The sequence below is a fragment of the Neofelis nebulosa genome, chromosome 13 (genome assembly GCF_028018385.1).
Source record: "Neofelis nebulosa isolate mNeoNeb1 chromosome 13, mNeoNeb1.pri, whole genome shotgun sequence".
Lineage (NCBI taxonomy): Eukaryota > Metazoa > Chordata > Mammalia > Carnivora > Felidae > Neofelis > Neofelis nebulosa.
Window position 1 is genome coordinate 36,685,558 of NC_080794.1, and position 19,431 is coordinate 36,704,988.

General features: G+C 53.6%; 1 protein-coding gene across 1 annotated transcript in view; it reads left to right on the top strand.

The window, feature by feature from the left end:
* Nucleotides 1-2,781, top strand: part of SLC29A3 (solute carrier family 29 member 3) — a 43,246-nt gene extending 40,465 nt beyond the window's left edge. Inside the window, exon 6 of the mRNA XM_058696609.1 lies at nt 526-2,781. Within this exon, the coding sequence (XP_058552592.1) occupies nt 526-1,180 (655 nt within the window). The 3' untranslated portion in view covers nt 1,181-2,781. The remainder of the gene's footprint in view (nt 1-525) is intronic.
* Nucleotides 2,782-19,431: the final 16,650 nt, after the last annotated feature.

The following is a 19,431-nucleotide window of genomic DNA, read 5'->3' on the forward strand; positions in this document are numbered from 1 at the left end:
TTTTGAGAGAAAGAGAGAGACAGAGACAGAGTATGAGCAGGGGAGAGGAAGAGAGGGAGACAGAATCCGAAGCAGGCTCCAGGCTCCGAGCCATCAGCACAGAGCCCGACACGGGGCTCAGACTCACGGACTGTAAGATCATGACCTGAGCCAAAGTCGGACGCTCAACCAACGGAGCCACCCGGCTGCCCCTAAAAATTGATATTTTAAAATGCTATTTTATCTCCATTTCTTCTCCAAAGCAAACCAAAACCAATGGCTCGCCAGGTGGCGATTACTGCTGCTTTTCTGTGTCCCTGCTCGTGGCACGGTCACCTGCCTTTCGGGCAGCACCAGGACAGGCAGGCCGGGGACTGTGCAGGCCTCCCTCTGGCCACCCCGAAATACAGACACCATCGGAGGGCATCCCGAGGCTGCCGGCCATCTGGGGCTTAGGCGTTAGGCAGGGGACCTACCTTGCCCCTGGAAATCCCGGGTGACCCTGCTCTCAGGGGCCCTCTGACCACGAGCCCTCTCCCCCCGCAGGTTCTACCTGAGGCCTGTCTGGCCGGCCTGTGTGTTTCCCAGTGAAGAGCAGCCACCCCAGGACCACCCCAGCGCCCCTTCGGCAGCCCCTGGATCCGGCGAGTCCTCGATCCCGCCCCTCCGCCCCATCCTGAAGAAGACAGCCGGCCTGGGCTTCTGTATCATCTACCTCTTCTTCATCACCGGCCTTGTCTTCCCCGCCATCGCCACCAACATCGAGTCCCTGGACAAGGACTCGGGCTCGCCGTGGACTACCACGTTCTTTGTCCCCCTCACCACCTTCCTCCTGTTTAACTTCGCTGACTTGTGTGGCCGGCAGGTCACGGCCTGGATTCAGGCGCCAGGGCCCAGAAGTAAGGTGCTGCCCGGGCTGGTGCTCCTCCGGACCTGTCTCATCCCCCTGTTCGTGTTCTGCAACTACCAGCCCCGCGTCCACCTGCACACCGTGGTCTTCCGGTCCGACCTCTACTCGGTGTTCTTCACCTCCCTGCTGGGGCTCAGCAATGGCTACCTCAGCGCCCTGGCCCTCATGTACGGGCCCAAGATCGTGCCCAGGGAGCTGGCCGAGGCCACGGGGGTGGTGATGTCCTTTTACGTGTGCGTGGGCTTGGTCCTCGGCTCGGCCTGCTCTGCCCTGCTCGTGCACCTCATCTAAAAAGGGGCGATGGCAAGAACTTTGGTGCCGTGTGACCCTCGGGAGCCTCAGGGAGATGGGGAGCGGGGGCCGGGCCGGGCTGGGGCAGCGTGCAGGACAGAGCTGCAGCTGGGCACGCCTGGCCCTTTTCTAGCTGCTGGTTACATTCCATCTTGTTTCATAGCCTCTTCGGAACTTTGTTGCCAGTGTTGACTCAGGGCTGTTAACGAGGCCAGTGCTGAAACCGGACCACAGGCCCTTTGCCTGTCCCAGACTTTCTCCCTCCAGAGGACAGCAAGATGTGACAATTCCCAGTCCTCCCTATCCGGGGGCCGGACGGGGGAATGGGAATCCCCTGGAATGGCCAGTTCTCAGGCCCGAGACCCAAGGCCTTGCGGACCCCTGCTTTCTGTGGGTGAGAGTGCACCCACCAACCAGATGGGGGACCCCAGAAAGACAGGCCTTCCAGGAACCCTTCATTCCCTAAACTGGGCCTCCGGAAGTCATCCCTGTACTAGGGACTGAGGATGTCAGGCCTGCGTTTTCGAACAAGGATCCTTAAAGTGGTCTGTGGCTTGCGTCAGGGTGGGGTCTTTTAAATGTCCGTGTTTACAACATGTCAAGGCCATTGGTTCAAGGGCATAAATGCCTAGATATTCAATGAAAGCCAGATTGGTGGCTGTATTAGTTGGGGTCTTGGCAGGAAACAGCCTACTTACTCAAATTGGATAATTTGAGAATATTTGAAGAGTGGGTGTAGGAATCCTAAGGGGTTGAGTTTTATATCCCAGAAATAGGAAGGTCATTCTACCCCCAGCCAGGGCTGGGGGGCAGGGGGCATATCCAGCCCACCGTGACCCACGGGAGGTGTATTCCCTTGGTTCTTCTCTCCCTCCCGTCTCCTCGAAGCCCCCTGTGGACTGAACCACAGCCACGGAGCAGGCAGAGAGGTAGAGCCTCGGCTGGAAGGACAGAAGGTGTCCCGAGTGGGGCCATCGGCCCCTCTGGCTTTCATAGATTTACTTAGTATTCACATCAGTACAGCTCTGAAGCTTTGACCAGCAGTACTCGGTGCTACCCTGGCCTGGTTTGTCCCAGATAGCTGGGTATCTTGAAGTTGTTGTTTCAAAAGGCGACCCTCAGATTGTGTGGCCCCCACACGATCTTCTGACACGAGTAGTAACTTACAATTTACATTTCTTTCAGTTCCTCGAAGGCTTCTGCAGGGCTGTTCCTTGGGGGAACGGGCTGGCTTGGGAATCAAAGAGAAAGGAACTAGACCAGACCAGGAGTTGTTTCTGGAGAGAGTCGTGCAGAGAGAGCAGAGCTTGCACCCCAAGAAGCAGCAATCCCGAGAGCCATAAATCAGCCCGCTCCTTCTCTGAAGGGCTCGGGCGCCCTGGTGTCCCACAGACAGCCGACCGGCCGGGGAAGCAGCCGGTAATCCACCCAGTGGGAGCAGCTTATGTTCCCCACCGGCTCAGGCTAGTACGCACTCCCTCTCTTCAGCCGGAGAATTAAAATAGACACCTTGAAAGGTTTTCTGGAACTTGGTATCTTGAAAAAAAATTTTTTTTTTTAACTAAAAATAAATTCTCCCGTCTTCCCGCCCCTTGCAGAAACCTGAAATCTCCCTTGGTTTTTTTTTTTTTTTGTTTTTTTTTTCACCAACTTTAACGCTGGTGGTCGTTTGGGGCAGTGGTCTGGGTGGTGACCCATCACGACCTCAGGTGTGTGACAGGTGGGTGGCATGTCTGTTTTAAAGTAGAACAGCGGTCTCTGAGCTTGGAGACGGGGACCACCTTGGCCCAAACGAGTAGTGGGGGCTCAACTGGAGGGAGTTAGTTCTCAGAAGTCGAAGCGGTGTCCCTGTTAGGGACGTGATGTGAAATGAGTGTGGAGTGCAGGGGGCAAGAGGGTGGCCGGCTGCAAGGATGGAGCCCTGGGGGCACGGGGGGACATGCCAGCTTCCTGGTGGGCGGGGGGGTGGGGTGGCAGAGGAGGCGTCGGCTGCTTGGCTGGTGGGAGTTATCCAGACTTTTGCTCACTGTTCTTTGTTGCCCACTTTAGTGGGCATTTCACAAAGGGTCATTCCTTCCCCGGGCAGGGAGGAAGGAGACGAAGGCGGCCGTTCAGACCCCGTTGTCCCCGGTCACTATACTAGCTCATGGGGTTAGTCTCCCGTGACCCCATCAGGCTTGTGGGACTAGTTCACATGCTTTGGGGGAGTGGACGAAACTTGCTAAAGAGAAGGGGATTTTTCAGTGTGAGGGTGGGGGAGTCCCCAAGAAGCTGGCTTTGCCTAATAGTCTCTGATTTAATCCCACGTGCCAGTTTTTAGCGCAGGCCTTTGTATACCTTCCAGACCATGCACAGCTTCACTTTCCTCCTTTTATTCTACAAAGAAAGCCGGAGGCAGCTAAATTAGCTGACTCTTCATCTAGTGGTGACAGGTGCTTCTAAGAACATGCTTGTTCCTACAAGAGGGGATATTATTAGCAAAGACTCTTCATTCTGCTGTCTTCGGCCCTGTGCTCCCTAGAGAAGATTTGGGGCCCCTTAATCAGCTTGGATGTGATGTGGGAGGAGGTCACTGCAGGACCCCGACTTCTGAGACAATGTAACGCTTTTATAGGGAACTCCAAGTACGAGAAAGAGGCCAAAAATCATTTGAGCGATTTTATTCCAGTGGAGGCTAAATTTACAGCCCAGGCTTACCTATCTATCTGTTTTCCGTCATCACTTCCATGGTGACAGCATTGTCAGGGCCATGGGCCCGGGTCACCGCTGCCTTTCACCCACGGCCGAGGTAGGTCCGCTTCCTAGTTCATCTTTGACCCTGGCAGGATCCCAGAACGAATTCCGGTCCCACAGCAGGTGGAGGCTGGGAGTAGTCAGTTGGCCACAGACCCAGGGTCCAGGGCCGCCTTGCCACCAGCTGCCCAGAACCCCTGGCCCAGTGCTGCCCTACGTCAGGCACTGTACCCCAATTACTTTCCCATCTGTAGATGAACACCATGAGGCTCCGAAAGGCTACGTAATTTACCCAAGGTCACTCAGCTACTAAGTGGCCTAGACAAGATTCAAACCTAGGCCTTCCTAAACTCAGGTCCTCGCCTGCCCTGCTCTCTTGCTCCCCTGGTTGAACCTTGATTTTCTCCTTGGTTCTTCATACCCGTCTCCCCTGCTCCTCACTCTGTGGCCTGGTGGGAGCGTCACGCCAAGTAGATGTATTGCCCAGAACGCTGGCACCGGCCCTCGCCTAACTGATCTGACCAGGCCCCCTGCTGGACTGGGTCCCCGCGGACCCCACCACAGGACCTTGGGCTGCTTCCAGGCCTTTCCCGGTTCGGTCCACTCCGGTCCCCAGCCCCTGCCCTTCTGGTCCCCACGGCCCCTCCTCCGCCACACCGCACCTGCTGCTGAGGTCACCCCAGCGTGGCTGCTTGCTGCTGCACCACCCATCTTTGGACCCAGGGTTGTAGGAAGTTTGGAAGTCAGGAAGCCCTGCTCCCAGCCCCACCAGGCACTGGCTACGTGAGTCACATCGCCTTTGGTGCCGCACTTCCTTGTGTGTAAAGGGGATGATCAGAAGTTCCAGAATGTGACCGTCCACTGTGCCACGGAGCCCGCCTGGCACCACCAGTCACACACACACACACACACACACACACACCCAAGCCCACATAGGCTGAGTGGCAACAGGGCTCACAGTGTGTGTAGCAGGCTGACTCAAGAGCTCCAGCCTGAGAGACCACCTCAACTTAGGCTGCCGTGGGCTTGACCCCAAATGCTCCCTGCCCTCACCAGACTCCAGCCAGCTGATGCACCGGCCCTGTGCACCCCCGGAGGACAGTCCCTGCCCTTGACTGCCAGTGAGAGAGAGCTCCAGGCCTGCAGCGTGGGGTCAGGGACTGGACAGTCGGAGGCTTCAGGCACGCAGACCACTGCGGGAATTCCCGTTCTGCCACCTCTAGGTTGGGCACTTTGGCCCAGTCTTGCTGATACCTTCTCACCTCTGAAATGAGAGGCTTCTCAGGCTGTTGGGAGAGTTAAATGAGCCCCAGGGTTGAGGGTAAAAGTGCCTAGCATGTAGCAGATCGTCAACGAACGTGTTTCCTCCCGCTTTTTGCTGCTGCCTGGACAGTCTGTTGTGATGCTCAACTCCTTCCCTGCGGTGCCCGGCCCCGGGACCCCACGCCTCCAGTCCTGATACCTGCTCTGCGATAACCCTCCCCGGGTCCTGCCTAGATGTGCCTGAGCTGCGGGGCAGGATGCATGAGGCAGAAAGCTGGAGATCCGAGACCCCAGACCACAGTCTGCCCCTCACTCTGGCCTCTGGTCTGGCCACTTCACTTTCTTCCTAAGCCTCAGTTGGAAAAATGGCCACCTCAACACGCATCTTGCTGCCATCATTGACAGGTGGCCAGCTAACCAGATGCCCTTTAGACACTGGCCGCGTCTCCAAGCGGTTCTGAGAGTCTCCGCTCTGGAGCCGGCCTGCCTAGGTTTGGGTCCTCACCACTTCCTTGCCCTCGCACCATGGGCAAGTTGACCCTGACTCATTTTCGCATCTGACGGTTGGGGCCGTGGTGGTACCAGCCTCGCGTGTGGTTGTTGGGTGCGGCACGTGGAATGGTGTTGACACAAAGAAAACCTTTAGAATCGAGCCTGGTGTAATCGGCGCTGGTCACCAGCTTCTGGAAGACTCTGTCTTCACGCCTTCGTGGTTTACCTGACTAACCTGTCAGGACTAACTCCTTGACTTTGTCTCTTTCCCTCCTTAGCTTCTGGGCTTGTCCCCTGTGCCTGCTGCCTGGTCCCTCCCCCGCCCACCTCTCAAAGCCACACCTCCCACAGTTGGGGCCTACAGAGGCTGCTTGGACCCTCCCCAGGAATGTGGCTTGATTGTTTTACAATCACCGGGGTGGGGGGGGGGGAGGGAAGGACAAGGCAGGGAGAATGGAAGGGAGGAAGGAGAAGGGAAGCAAAAAGGGAGGTGATGAGGGTGGGCTGGGAATCAGGTCTCGCCCCAGCCCCAGGAGGCAGGTGGCTTTGGTGACTGGGAGTAAGAGGCATCATGTAAAGTTTCCAGCCCCGGCTGCTGGGTCTGTCTTTAAGAAGCAGCTGCTTTGCTTTCCTTTACTTCCCTCCTCACTTGCCCACCTTTTGCTGGAGGCACCAGAAAGGTGTTTCTGGTCCACACCACACGGGGGAGGGGGGGGGGGCGGAGAGGGGGCGGTCATTCCCATTTTACAGAGAAGGAGACTGAGGCTCAGGTTAAGTCAGCAAGAGGCCAAATTGGAATTCAGACCAGGGCAGTGAGTTTCCAGAGCCTGACTTCTCTCCCGGTCACCCTGCTGCCTAGAAGGTTTTCTCTAGAAGGTTTTCCGATCTGAGGAGCCCAGGGCCACATGCTGGGCGGGCAGTGCAGAGTATGACCCGTACAGCCTTCCTGAGGCTGGATTAACCAGTCCAGCGTGAGTCACAGCGGTCACCCAGCCTGCCCTCGGCGCTTCCGATGTAGAGCCACTGGTCTTCAGTTACCAAGGCTGCAGGCTTGGCACTGGGGGCAGAAGCCAAGTGCAAGGTTACAGAGCATGTGATTACAGGCAGGGAGCGTCACTGCCTAGACCTTACACATCAGATGCCTCACGTGTATCCTCACCGGGGTGCCAAGGAACCAGGGGTGGGGCCCACCCCCCGGGGCACTGAGCAGGGTGACGTGGGAAGTCCTGAGCCGACCACACCTCTATCTCTGATTCAAAGGCACCTAGAGCTGGGAGGGGTCCTGAGGCCACCAAGTCCGCCCGCCGCCCGTTGGCAGGATGATCCTTGGGTTGCTCTAGTCTGTCAGGCACCTGGCCCGTGCTGCTCTGAAGATTCTTGCGGACTGAGTCCCGAAGGTCCAAGGAGATAGAGCATCTCAGTCCTGCCCTTCTGCCCCCCAGCCTCATCCTTGCTGCTCTGGCCCCAGGCCTGGTCTTTGGAGTGCAAGGAGGGCAGAGCATGTTAATGACCCTGGCCCTTTTCTTTCTTTTTCTTTCTTTCTTTCTTTCTTTCTTTCTTTCTTTCTTTCTTCTTTCTTTCTTTCTTTCTTTCTTTTCTTTTTTAATGTTTATCCATTTAGTTTTGAGAGACAGGGGAGCGGGGAGAGGCACAGTGAGCCGTCAGCTCAGTGAGTGTGCCGTCAGCACAGAGCCCAACGCAGGACTCGGACTCACAAACCGTGAGATCATGATCTGAGCGGAAATCAAGAGCTGGACGTTCAACCGACAGAGCCACCCAGGCGCCCCTTCCTACTTCCAAGAGCCACACAAGTCTTGCCTGGGACCCCTGGGTGTGGTAAGAGGTTCGCGGAACCCTGAGAGCGTGTGCAGAAGTTTGCGTGCTTCTCCCGGGCAGAGGGGCCACCGCATCTACCAGGTTGTAAAACAAAGGGTTGCGCGTGCGAAGGCTTCAGGCCCCCTGGATGCCAACGACCTGCCCTGTTGAGATGGCGTCCCCGGACAGAGCTCAGTGCCGAAGGCCGGGACTCTGGAGCCAGGTTACCCGATTTGAATCCTGACTGTCTCTGATTAGTGACTTTGGGCAAGTTTCCTAACCTCTCTGCCTCGGTTTCCTCGTCTGGAAAAGTGGTTGACAGAGTTCGTACCCTCATGGGGGTTGTCGTGAAGATTAGATAGGTTGATCCATGTAAAAGTCTTCATCGAGCTAAATGATGGCTTCTCCCCATTGCGCCGTGAGGTCAGCTGGTCACGGTTACCCTCACCCCGCTTTTGGCTGAGGAGGAACGGTGGAGCCTGTAACTCGTAACACGGCCTCCGCTTGCCACCGCGAGAGGCCCGGCTGGCTATCTGGCAAAATCACGGCAGAGACCATGTCGGCACGCTGCCCTTAGAGGTGGGGGTGTTTTCTTTCCTTTTTCTTTTTAAGTTTATTCATTTATTTTGAGAGGGGGGCGGGGAGAGAGCACATGTGCCAGTGGGGGAGGGGCAGGGAGAGAGAGAGAGAGAGAGAGAGAGAGAGAGAGAGAGAGAGAGAGAGAGAATCCCAAGCAGGCTCCATGCTATCACCGCAGAGCCCGACGTGGGGCTCGAACTCACGGACCGTGAGATCGTGGCCTGAGCCGAAATCCGGAGTCATATGCTCGACCCACAGAGCAACCCCCGCCTCAGCGTGCCTGGGAGAGTTTCCTTCGGAGAAGCTGGAAATCAAGCAGACCTACCCACAATGGGTCAGTCCTGGTCCAGAACTGGGAACCAGTCACCGGATCACACGGTGCTGGAGGTGGCTTCAGGCATGAGTCAGAAGCCACACATCCGAAAGGTCCTGCCACGCTGGCCTGTGAGCATCCCCAAGGCGGCCGTCTTGGGGTTACCCCGGCTAATCTGATTTCCAGAGAAACGAAGAGCTGCCGCCGCCCGTTGGGCCCATTAACCAAGCATGTCAGTGCATAATCTAAATCTGTTCAGCTCTACCACGAGGAAGTGTTACCATCCCCGTTTTATAGGTGCCACACCAAGACTCAGACACACAGCTGCTCAGGGGCAGAGCTGAGGTCCAAGCGCAGGTCCGTCTGACCCCAGGACACCAGCGCCGCTAGGTGACTAGAGCAGCGGGCGTCCCCAGCCTCACCTGGAGCGCCGGACCGGGTGCAGCGTGCTGTGCCCACCCCCAGAGCTTCTGATTCCCTAAGTCTGGGGTAGGGCATGAGATGCTGCCGGTCTGGGAATCCCACTTCAAGAACCACTCTGCCAGACCCCCAAAGACTGACGAGGGCCCATCAGGAGCTCACACCTGGCCCGGGGAGCGAGAACAAGAGCTCCGTCTGCTCCCGTTCCAGTTGAGGGCTCAGGACTGGAAAACCTTTAAAGAAGCTACTGCGTTGTGGACACTCAGTCACCGTTCCTTAAAAGTGATCGCAGATTCAGGGCAGAGCCTGGGCACTTTAAGGGCCAAAGTCATGTTCCCTGCTAGCCCCAGAGGTTGGCATCCAGTGGCTTTACCCCCTCGGTTGGCTCTTTGCCACCTGCTCCCTCCACCATAAATATTGAGGAGGGAGGTGGGAGGAGGGGTGAGAACTGACGGGCAAGGCAAGCCGTCCCACCCACAACTTGGAGGTGACAAGTTGGAAGGAGCTGTGGTCTCACTCCCTCCCCTGCATTCTATAATTGGGCAACATCAGCACGGGGGTGCAGGGCCGCCTCCTGCCAGGGGCAGGGTCACACTTCCTACCTGTTCTCTGGGCTCATTAGCTGCTGAGGTGGCGTTAACTACTTTTCATTTTGCTGAGTCTTCGCTGAGATTCAAAAAGGGAAATGAGCCATTACCGAACAGCAAAACAGCAACGCTTTTTGCAACAAAAACTGAATTGACTGCATTTTCTTATAACCTTCCGTGAGCCAGGGATGCAGAAGTCTGGCCTTGCTTTATCAAAGTTGTCGTTCGGAAGAGAGTGGTCGGTGGCTCGCCTCCTGCCCACAAAGCTCTGGGAGAAGGGAACAGGAGGTGTTAAATGCCAAAATGTGCCGGGCCTGTTAGCACCATGCCAGCTGGCCTGTTGGGAGGACATTTGCACAGCAAAACTCTAAGAAGTCAGAGAATTCCAGATGCAAACCCGACCTCCCAGGTTGCCATAAAGGTATGTATGTCAAGGTAGAAGGAAGAACATAAATTTAAGTTTGCTAACTGACTTATAATGTACATATTGAGACACAGGGGATATGGGTCTCGATTTGTGCTCTTGCCCTGGGCCCACAAATGTTCCTTTTTTATTGTTAGAAGTTTGAGTTCCACTTCCTTTGAGCCAGACAGACTTCTTTAGTTTCCTCTTTATCTGTGCCTCTCTGACTTCCTGTCCTCTGTCTTCCCAAATATTCAAAGCTGTGCCTTATTTAGACACGTGGCCAGGACTCATAGAGGTCTTTCGAGATTTCAGGGGCTCCCTTCTCTTCCTTAAACCACCTCTCACCACCCCCCACCCCCCCTTGAGACACACAGGACAGACCACAGGCAGAGATCATGGGGCCTTCCTGGGCCTCCCTTTTGCCTCCTAAGCAGTTTTCAGGCAATGGATGCCTGCGCAGCTTCCGGGTAAGAAGACAGAACTTCATGATGCTATCACTAGGGTAGCCCCTAAGCCACAGGGACTGGATGATACTAAGCCTTGGGCTCCATCCCAGACCCTAGAAACCTAGGGGACAACTATAACAAAAGGGGTCCTGCCTGATCCTCCCCATCTCCACCCTGGCGGGGGACGGTCCTCAGCTGGCAGAGGGGAAAATCAGTCGGTGAGAGACAGCAGCCAACGGCTCTCCCCCCCACTTTGGGTTCTCCTGACTCTTCCTGGCTCACTGCTGGGCCATCGTCCACATTTTGCTCCATATAAAACCCTTTTCCGACATCCCCTTCCTGTTCAGACACCCTTTGGCCGTGCTGGGACTGATCTGGAAGTGGGGTTGCTTGCCTCTGTGAGTTAAGTCTCCCCAGCCCCAGAAGGGGAGGGAGACAGGAACAGCTGCCCCTCCCCTTTGCGTCTGTGGCCCTAGGAAAAGGCAGCAGCGGTGGGTGAAGACTTTGTTTGGGGCACATCAAATTCTGCCCAACCGCTTCCCCTACCCTGTGCCTGAGGTGGTGGCAGGTAGAGAAGGGAGGGCGTGAGGGGACAGCCTGGTGGCGCACACAACGTGGCGTATCTCCCACTCCCCACCTACAGCACAGACCCGAAGAGAACGAGAGCAGAGGCTGCATAGTGGACAACTCCACGGACTGTCTTGGCCACTGGGTCTTCAAGTGTGACAGCGAGCTCCAGGTACCGTGCTGGGGGTCTGAGAGGTCACGAGCCCGAATCCCGCACGTGGAGGTTCTTCCCTTTTCGGTTCTCTCGATCCTGCCTACCCACGGGAGCAACTTCCGGTGTGGTGCCTGAAAGTCTTCAACACCTCCCTAAAACTTGCTATTTTCCCTTTTTAAAAAATTCTTTTCTTTTTCTTTTTAATTTACATCCAAATTAGTTAGCATCTAGTGCAACAATGATTTCAGGAGTAGATTCCTCAATGCCCTTTACCCATTTAGCCCATCCCCCCTCCCACAACCCCTCCAGTAACCCTCAGTTTGTTCTCCATATTTAAGAGTCTCGTCTGTTTTGTCCCCCTCCCTGTTTTTGTATTCTTTTTGCTTCCCTTCCCTTATGTTCATCTGTTTTGTATCTTAAAGTCCTCCTATGAGTGAAGTCACATGATATTTGTCTTTCTCTGACTAATTCCACTTAGCATAATCCCCTCCAGTTCCATTCACGTAGTTGCGAATGCCAAGATTTCATTCTTTTTGATTGCCGAGTAATACTCTATTGTGTGTGTGTGTGTGTGTGTGTGTGTGTGTGTGTGTGTGTGTGTATAAACACCACATCTTCTTTATCCACTCATCCATCGATGGACATTTGGGCTCTTTTCATGCTTTGGCTATTGTTGAGAGTGCTGCTATAAACGTGGGGGTGCATGTGTCCCTTCGAAACAGCACACCTGTGTCCCTTGGATAAACACCTAGTAGTGCAATTGCTGGGTTGTAAGGTAGCTGTTTTTGATTTTTTGAGGAACCTCCATACTGTTTTCCAGAGTGGCTGCACCAGTTTGCATTCACACCAGCAGTGCAAAAGAGATCCTTTTTCTCTGCATCCTTGCCAACATCTGTTGTCGCCTGAGTTGTTCATGTTAGCCATTCTGACAGGTGTGAGGTGGTATCTCATTGTGGTTTTGATTTGTGTTTCCCTGATGACGAATGATGTTGAGCATTTTTTCATGTGTCGGCCAGCCATCTGGATGTCTTCTTTGGAGAAGTGTCTATGCATGTCTTTTGCCCATTTCTTCACTGGATTATTTGTTTTTTGGGTGCTGAGTTTGATAAGTGCTTTATAGATTTTGGACAGAATGATATCAGGCCTCAGTTCAAGGTCCTGCCCACTAGAATTGAGACTATTTTGGTTTTATTTGCATTTCTTTATAAGGTATTTTGCGTCCTATTTGTGACAGGTGGTATTGGTTTTCTATTAAAGTAATGATCTATAGTTTGCTTTTTTGCTTGCTTTTGTTTTTGATGAAGTAAACTCTACACCCAACGTGGGGCTTGAACTCATGACCCAAGATTAAGAATGACATGCTGTACTGACAGAGCCAGCCAGGAGCATCTATAGTCTGCTTTTTAGTCAATGTATGTAAATTGAGTTAAGGAATATTACATTAGGGGCGCCTGGGTGCCTCAGTCAGTTAAGTGTTCAACTTCGGCTCAGGTCATGATCTCACGGTTCTTAAGCTTATGAGTTCAAGCCCTGCATCGGACTCTGCCCACTTCGGAGCCCCTGTCCCTACCTCTCTCTGCCCCTCCCTTGTTTGCACTCTCTCAAAACTAAGCATAAAAAAAAAAAAAAATTAAGAATATTAAATTTAAATATGCATGTGGCAAATACCATTGAAATTTATTATTTTAGAAGCAGGTACACTGACACCCAGGCAGGAGTCCCCAGATCCTAGAATGAGTGTCCCTGACATTCAGGAAGAACACAGACATCTATGTGCCCTGAAAACCACAGTGTTCTTCTCGAAAGTCAAGGGCTAAGTAAGGCCCCCTTTTAACTTTAGGCCCCACTAACTCTCCTTTCCTCGCTGTTTTCGCTATTTTCATTTTAGCCAATAAAAGTGAGAACTTCTGAAGTTATTCATTGTCCCCTTTCAACTCAGAGCACAAACCTGGTCATTTTCAGAGGCAAAGGGCTTCAGCCCTGGAGCCAGCAATAACTGGTAGAAAGGAGAGGAAGGGGTAAAAAATAGAAATGGAGAGAAGTGAAATGTAAGTAGGAAGTACAAGACACAATAGCTTCAACACTTTTAAGGACTTGAAACTGGAATAGGGCAGTTTCGTCTTCCAGACCGTCCCTGTCCTAAGTGGACAAAGCAACAGGTCTCCGACAAAGCTCTAGCCAAAGTCACTCTTTAATGCTGACACAACTATTATTACTTGTTACCATGAATCTGATGGTTTGTCCGCCACCCTTGAGCACTGAGTAGATGCCTAGCACTTGGCTAAGACTTGATATCCTCTCATCAGTCCTCACAAGAAGGCCTTAAGTTAAAATCTTGGACTCTGGAGTTGCACTATCTGGGGTTGGAAATCTGGTCCGTGGAGCTGTGTCACTTCAGGCAAATTAATTCCTTCCCTAAGCCGGGTTCTTCCTCATGTCTCCAAGATGGGCATAGTATAAATACCGATCTCTTGGGCTCAGAAAGAGTCTATAACAGAATGCTTATCAAGGGTAAAAAGTAAGCAATCAATAATAAGGTCACTTAGTACTGATATTATCGGTACCAGGAAGGCTAAGAAGCTTCTGGGGCGCGGGGAGCGGCATCTGCCCAAGGTCACAGAGCTGAACAGGTTAGCTAGCTTCATGGGCTAGGCCCAGGAGTGTTGGAGCCTCGGGGCCCAGGGCTGGGATGGTGTGGCAGGAGCTGTCGGAGAGGGGCCCAAGCCGCGGATGCTCCAAGCTACCTCCGGGACTCAGCCCCGTCTTCCCCGGGGAGGGGGGAGGGGGGGGGGGCTCGGACTGGCAGGAGACTCACACCGCCTGGGGGGAGGTGGCAGATCCTCAGCCCCGCAAGGCCGCCGTCCCGCCCGGTGACTTGCGGCGATGCCGACCCGCCGCGCTCAATTCGACCGGGAACTGCTGCCAGCACCGCGGTCTCGCCGCTCACGTTCCTCACGCTCCTCTCTGGAGCCACTGCGGCCACCCGCCAGGAAACAGATGGCCCAGCGTGGCTTCCGGGAGCCGGGGGGCATGCCGGGAGCCGCGCCGCGAGCCAATCCCCGTGCGGGGGCGGGCAGTGGTTGCCCGGCAACGGGCCGGGCGCCAGGGTGAGGGGGCGGGGCCAGTCGGGCAAGGGAGCGGGTGTGGTAGCAGGATCCGGGGTGGACCTACCAATCCCGAAGGAATCTTTCCTGTCCCTGGTTCCTGGGCTCCTACCTGGCCTTGGACGAAGGAGATCATGGGGCAAATGATAAACGAGAGTAAAGCATGGGGACTAACACTAATAAAAAAGATATTCATATTTATTGAACATTTACTGTGGGCCTGGCTCTAGGGGTTATTTCATTTGATCCTGTAGGGAAAAGATGATTACTGTCCACATTTTGTCAAGGAGTAAATGGAGGTCTTAGAAAAATTAGGCACCGTTTCCAAAGTAACTCAGCTAGGGCGTAGCAAGGCCGAATTGAATCTCGGTATTCCTGAACCCAGGTGGTCTGTGTTCTTGGGTCAGTTCAGCCAACCAGTCTGTGTTCTTATTAGACCTATCTGCAGGGGCCAGCCCAGCTTTTATGGGGCCTGACACGTAGACAACTTAGGGGGCCTCTTTAGGAAAAAGAATTACAAGTTGCAAATATAAAATTAGGCACAAACATAATACTTGTGTAGAATGTTCAACCACGACGAAACACCCGCTAACGTGTACAGAAACATACGACCATGTGTACACAGTCCTAGGGCCCTACACCAAGGTATCCTTGACCTTTAGTTCCCACTGAAGTCCTTCAATCAGACATCAAACTGCCTTGCAGACTTCTCTGCTGTTCCTCTCCCTACCCTGCAACCCAGCTACAGGTGCTCCCCTGGGTGGGGTCTAGCAATGGGTTTAGTAGGGCCTTCTGGCTATGGCAGCAAGCTTGAGCCGAGGTTCCAGGGAGTAAGTGCCCTGGGAAGCAGTTCGCAAACTCCCGGACCCAAAGTTGGCGGATGTCAACCCTCAGGTAGGATCATGCCGAGGTATCTTTTACACCAGTGGCTCTTAAGTGTGGTCCCCAGACCTGTAACCATCTGCACCACTTGGGAATCTGTTAGAAATGCATATTCTCAGGGCTGCCTGGGTGGCTCAGTCGACGAAGCGCCTGACTCTTGGTTTCAGCTCAGGTCACCATCTCACGGTTTGTGAATTCAAACGCTGCATCGGGCTCTGAGCTGGCAGTGTGGAGCCTGCTTGGGATTCTGTCTCTCCCTCTCTCTCTCTCTCTCTCTGCCCCTCCCCAACTTGCTCTCTCTGTCTCTCAAAATAAATTAACTTAAAAAAAAAAAAAAAAAGAAAGAAAAGAAAGGCCTATTCTCAGATCCCGCTCCATATCTACTGATTCAGAAACTCTAGGGGGTGGGGCCCAGCAACTGGTGTTTTCATAAACCCTCCAGGTGAGTCCCACACTCAGAAAAGTTTGAGAACTACTCTTCTACTACACTGGTTCCCAGAATGCTCTGTGGGCCGGAGCTCCAGATGCTTACAGTGGTAACCACACCTTTTTTGTGTTTTCCTTCCCTCGCTTGCCTCACTCGCTCACTCTTCACCTGGGGCTTCCTGGGATCATCTCCAATAACCCTCCTGCTCTTGAATCCTTGTCTCGGGTCTGCTTCTAGAGCAACACCACCTTAAATGAACACGGGAGGAGGTGTCATTGCCCAGCGGGGAAGATGACGGTGGCCGGCACCCACGGAAGGCTGAATGCCCTGCTAAATGCTTTGCTTTCATTGTCTCGTGCTCCCCAGCCCTGGACCCCGAGGAAATTGGGGGTTGGAGGATTTGAGTGGCTTGCCCAAGGACTTGAACCCAAGTCTGCCCGAGTTCCGAGGGCAAGCTCCTCACCAGTGAGGACAGAAGGGAGGCTCACACTCACGTCACGCTCCCTGGTCATCACTGCTCTCCTGGAAGGAGGCAGGAATCCAGCCTTGTTGGGAGGGGTGCTGCAGTCCGTGCACTCAGGAGAGGTGGGGAGTGCCCAGTGTGGGGGACTGCGCTCCCTCCCCGTGCCTGAGGTCTCCTCACACTAGCGCTCTCAAGGCTGGTCCCTGCACGTGCCCTTAACCCAGAGCTGGGCCTTTCCCGTCACAAACACCCAGAAACTGAGCCAGATCTGTAGCTGAGGGATGCTGCTTGGGGGCGGGGGAGGGGGGGATCTTGTCCCTGAACTCTGCTTTCCCTGATGTTCTGAGGCCCAAGGCTGCTCGGTTCTGCACATTTCCAGGAAACTACAGCCCTCACTTCCTTGTCACCTGCCCATTCCTGTGATCGGGAAGGATGGCCGTGTTTACAGGTAGGGGTTAGATGGCAGTGGTGGGGGGGGGGGGGGGTAGACACTGATGAGAACACAGGCTTCAATCTTCGGCTGTGCTGTTGACTTTGGGTCAGTCTTTTTATTTTAACCCCTTAGAGCCTCATTTTTCTCATCTACAAATGGGGAATCCGACTCGACGCCTCTGGGATTATTCTAATGATGTGGTGCTCATGGCAGAGAAGCAATATACATACGTGACACAGGCATGGGCAGTGATGGATACAAGTTTACAACCGTGACTTCCCTCGGCTTCTTCCATTACAATGAGGAGAGTACTTGGAGGCTGGTCTTGGATGCAGTTGATGCCCAAAAGGGGGAGCCCTCTCCCCAGGACCCTGCCAGCCCACCTTGCGCGGTGGGAAGAGACAGAAAGGATTACTTTGGCCATCACTAAGGCTTCAGGATGCCCCAGTGCCTCACCCCATCAAAAATGGTCTCCCCTGACTCCCCAGTAGGGACCTGGGTGATTTCAAGCCCCGATGGTCTGTGTTCTTAATGAACCCAAGCAGTGGAGACTCCATTCAATGATATCTCGCCACGTCATTTGTTTTCCCTTCATGGCACTCACGACATGTTATTTATCTGCCTGTGTGTCTTTTCAGCACTTTTTTCTTGGATGGAAATTTGCAAGCATTTACAAAAGAAAACAGAATAGTGCATGGCCTCCCTGTACCTATCACCTAGCTTCAAGAGTGACCAACTCAGGGCCAATCCTTTTTCACCTCTACCCCCACACCCTCCCTTCCCTGTATGATAGAGGCATCATATCATTTCATCTTTAACTATTTTGGTATGTATCTCTAGATGATTAGGGCTCTTTAATGCACTATAGCCACAATACCATTATTATGCTTAGAGAGATGAACAATTCCTCGATATGTGATTATTGTTAAGTGTCTGTCTTCTTCCATGAGACTGAGAGCTCTCTCACATTTTTGGCTGCATCCGCAGCACCTGAGACCTAGCAGATGGTTGCTAAGCATCTCTTGGATGGATGGATGGATGGATGGATGGGAGAAAGGCAAGGGCAGCCTTCTTTCTGTGGATGCTGCCCCTGTCCCTTGACACTGGATGTGATCGGGGCCTTGCAGCCCCAGCGTCACTCACCCCCACTGGGCGAGCAGCACCGTGGAGCCATAAACCTCTCAGTTCCTCTCACTCCTAGCCTGCTTTCGGCTTAGTCGGGCAGCAAGTCATTAACCCTCTCCTGGTGGCTGCAGCCCGCTCCCCCGGCTCAGCGAATTCCACCTTCCGACTTAATCATCATACTTAGCACTCTCAATAAGGGCTTTGCATCTTCAGAGCCCTACTCAGGCATTAGCTGATTACTGTAATCTGTCTGACTCCCGAGGTGTCAGCCAGGATGGCGGGGGAAGAACTGGTTTCCCCTGTCCGCTCGAAGCCTCGGTTTTCCCATCTGGAAAATTAGATGAATATACCTAACTGGCAGGGCGCCTGCGTGGCTCAGTCGGTCAGGTGTCCAACTCTTGATTTCAGCTCAGGTCATGATCCAGGGTTGTGGGATGGAGCCCTGCATCTGGCTCTGTGCTGAGTGTGGAGCCTACTTAACGTTCTATCTCTATTCCTCTGCTCCTCTCTCCTGCTCACAGCGCTCTCTCACTCCCTCTCTCTCTCTCTAAAAAATAAAAATAAAAAAAATAAAGCAAACTGAGGCACCTAGTGGCACAGTCGGTTAAGTGTCTGACTCTTGATCTTGGCTCAGGTCATGATCTCAGGGTTTGTGAGTTCAAGCCCCACACGGGGCTCTGTGCTGACGGTGCAGAGCCAGCTTGGGATTCTGTCTCTCCTCGCTGCACCCTCCCCGCCTTGTGCGCACGCGCGCGCGCGCGTGCGCACCCTCTCAAAAACAAACTTGAAAAAAACCTAACTGGCATGGTTGGTGTAGGGATTAAATCAAATGAAATACAGAGAGTGCTTGTCCCATGGGAACACGCAGGGATGATGACCTTTTCCCTGTATAACTCAAGGGTTCACGCTGATCAGAGAGCCAAACAGATCTTGGTTGGCATCCAGCTTCCTCCACTTACCGTGAAAATTTCCAAGCCTCCATTTCCTCATCTCTAAGACGGGGTTTGAGGTACCTCCCTTACCTTTGAGCATTTGCCGAAAGTACTGAACCACGTGATAGGTGTATGTGATGTTCCCGGGCGCCTCGCCAAGTAAGTGCCTGTGGTTATTGCTGTTCCCAGGAGGAGATGAGGGCAGGAGAAGTCTCTGGTGCCCTCTGGAAGGCGCCTTTACATCTTTTCTCCTTTGCAAGGTGTACAAGTCGGCAGAAGACACTCCTTGCGCCCACTGTCGTAGTCCCAACCCTTCGCCTAGTGGTGTGCTCAATAAATGAATAAGTAAATGAGTTTGGTGACGTGGGAGTGGAAATAGCGTGTCTGAACAAGTGAGTTTCTAGAGGACTTGCAAGATTTTCCTTTTTCTTTCAACCAGAGAAAGTAAGCGGGCTAGGGATTATACCCCACAGGCTCCAGATGAGGAAAGAGGTTCGGGGACACAAACACTAGGCCTGGAAATGTTAGCAGCCGTGGCCACTCCCACCCCAGTTTGGATGCAGCAGGAGGAGAGCTTTGGAGGAGTTTGGCCTCTGGAGGAGTTGGGCCTCTGTCTCAGCTGGAATTACAGGATTTTGCCTGCTACTCCTTCGTCTTCCTGCTGTACCTGGCATGGGGCAGCATCCTAGAGTTCTTGTTTTTAACCACTGAGAATTTCAACATCGGGGCTGACATGAACAGCCACCGAGGTTGTACACTGTGCAACTCCAGGGGGGCAGACATTGTTCACTGTGACAGCAGTGAGTCACCAGAGGTTAAGGCCCACTGTGAAGCTGAAAGCGACTTTAGGAGGAGGTGAAAGGGCCTTTCCCATGTGCTGGGTGGACCCGGGTCAGGAGCACTGTGCCAGGAACCAGGGCTCCTGGGCCCTCCCTGCTTTGGTGTGGGAGGGCAGGGTCCATGTTCAGCGCATGGGCATCCAGAGACTGATCTCCACTCTTCTTAGGAAGAAGGGTATGGAAGCCCTGGGAACTAACTTAACCCTAGTTTCAAAACTTGAGGAAGTTGAGGAAAAAGAACAAGACTCTGAGGCAGGTACTTTATATACTC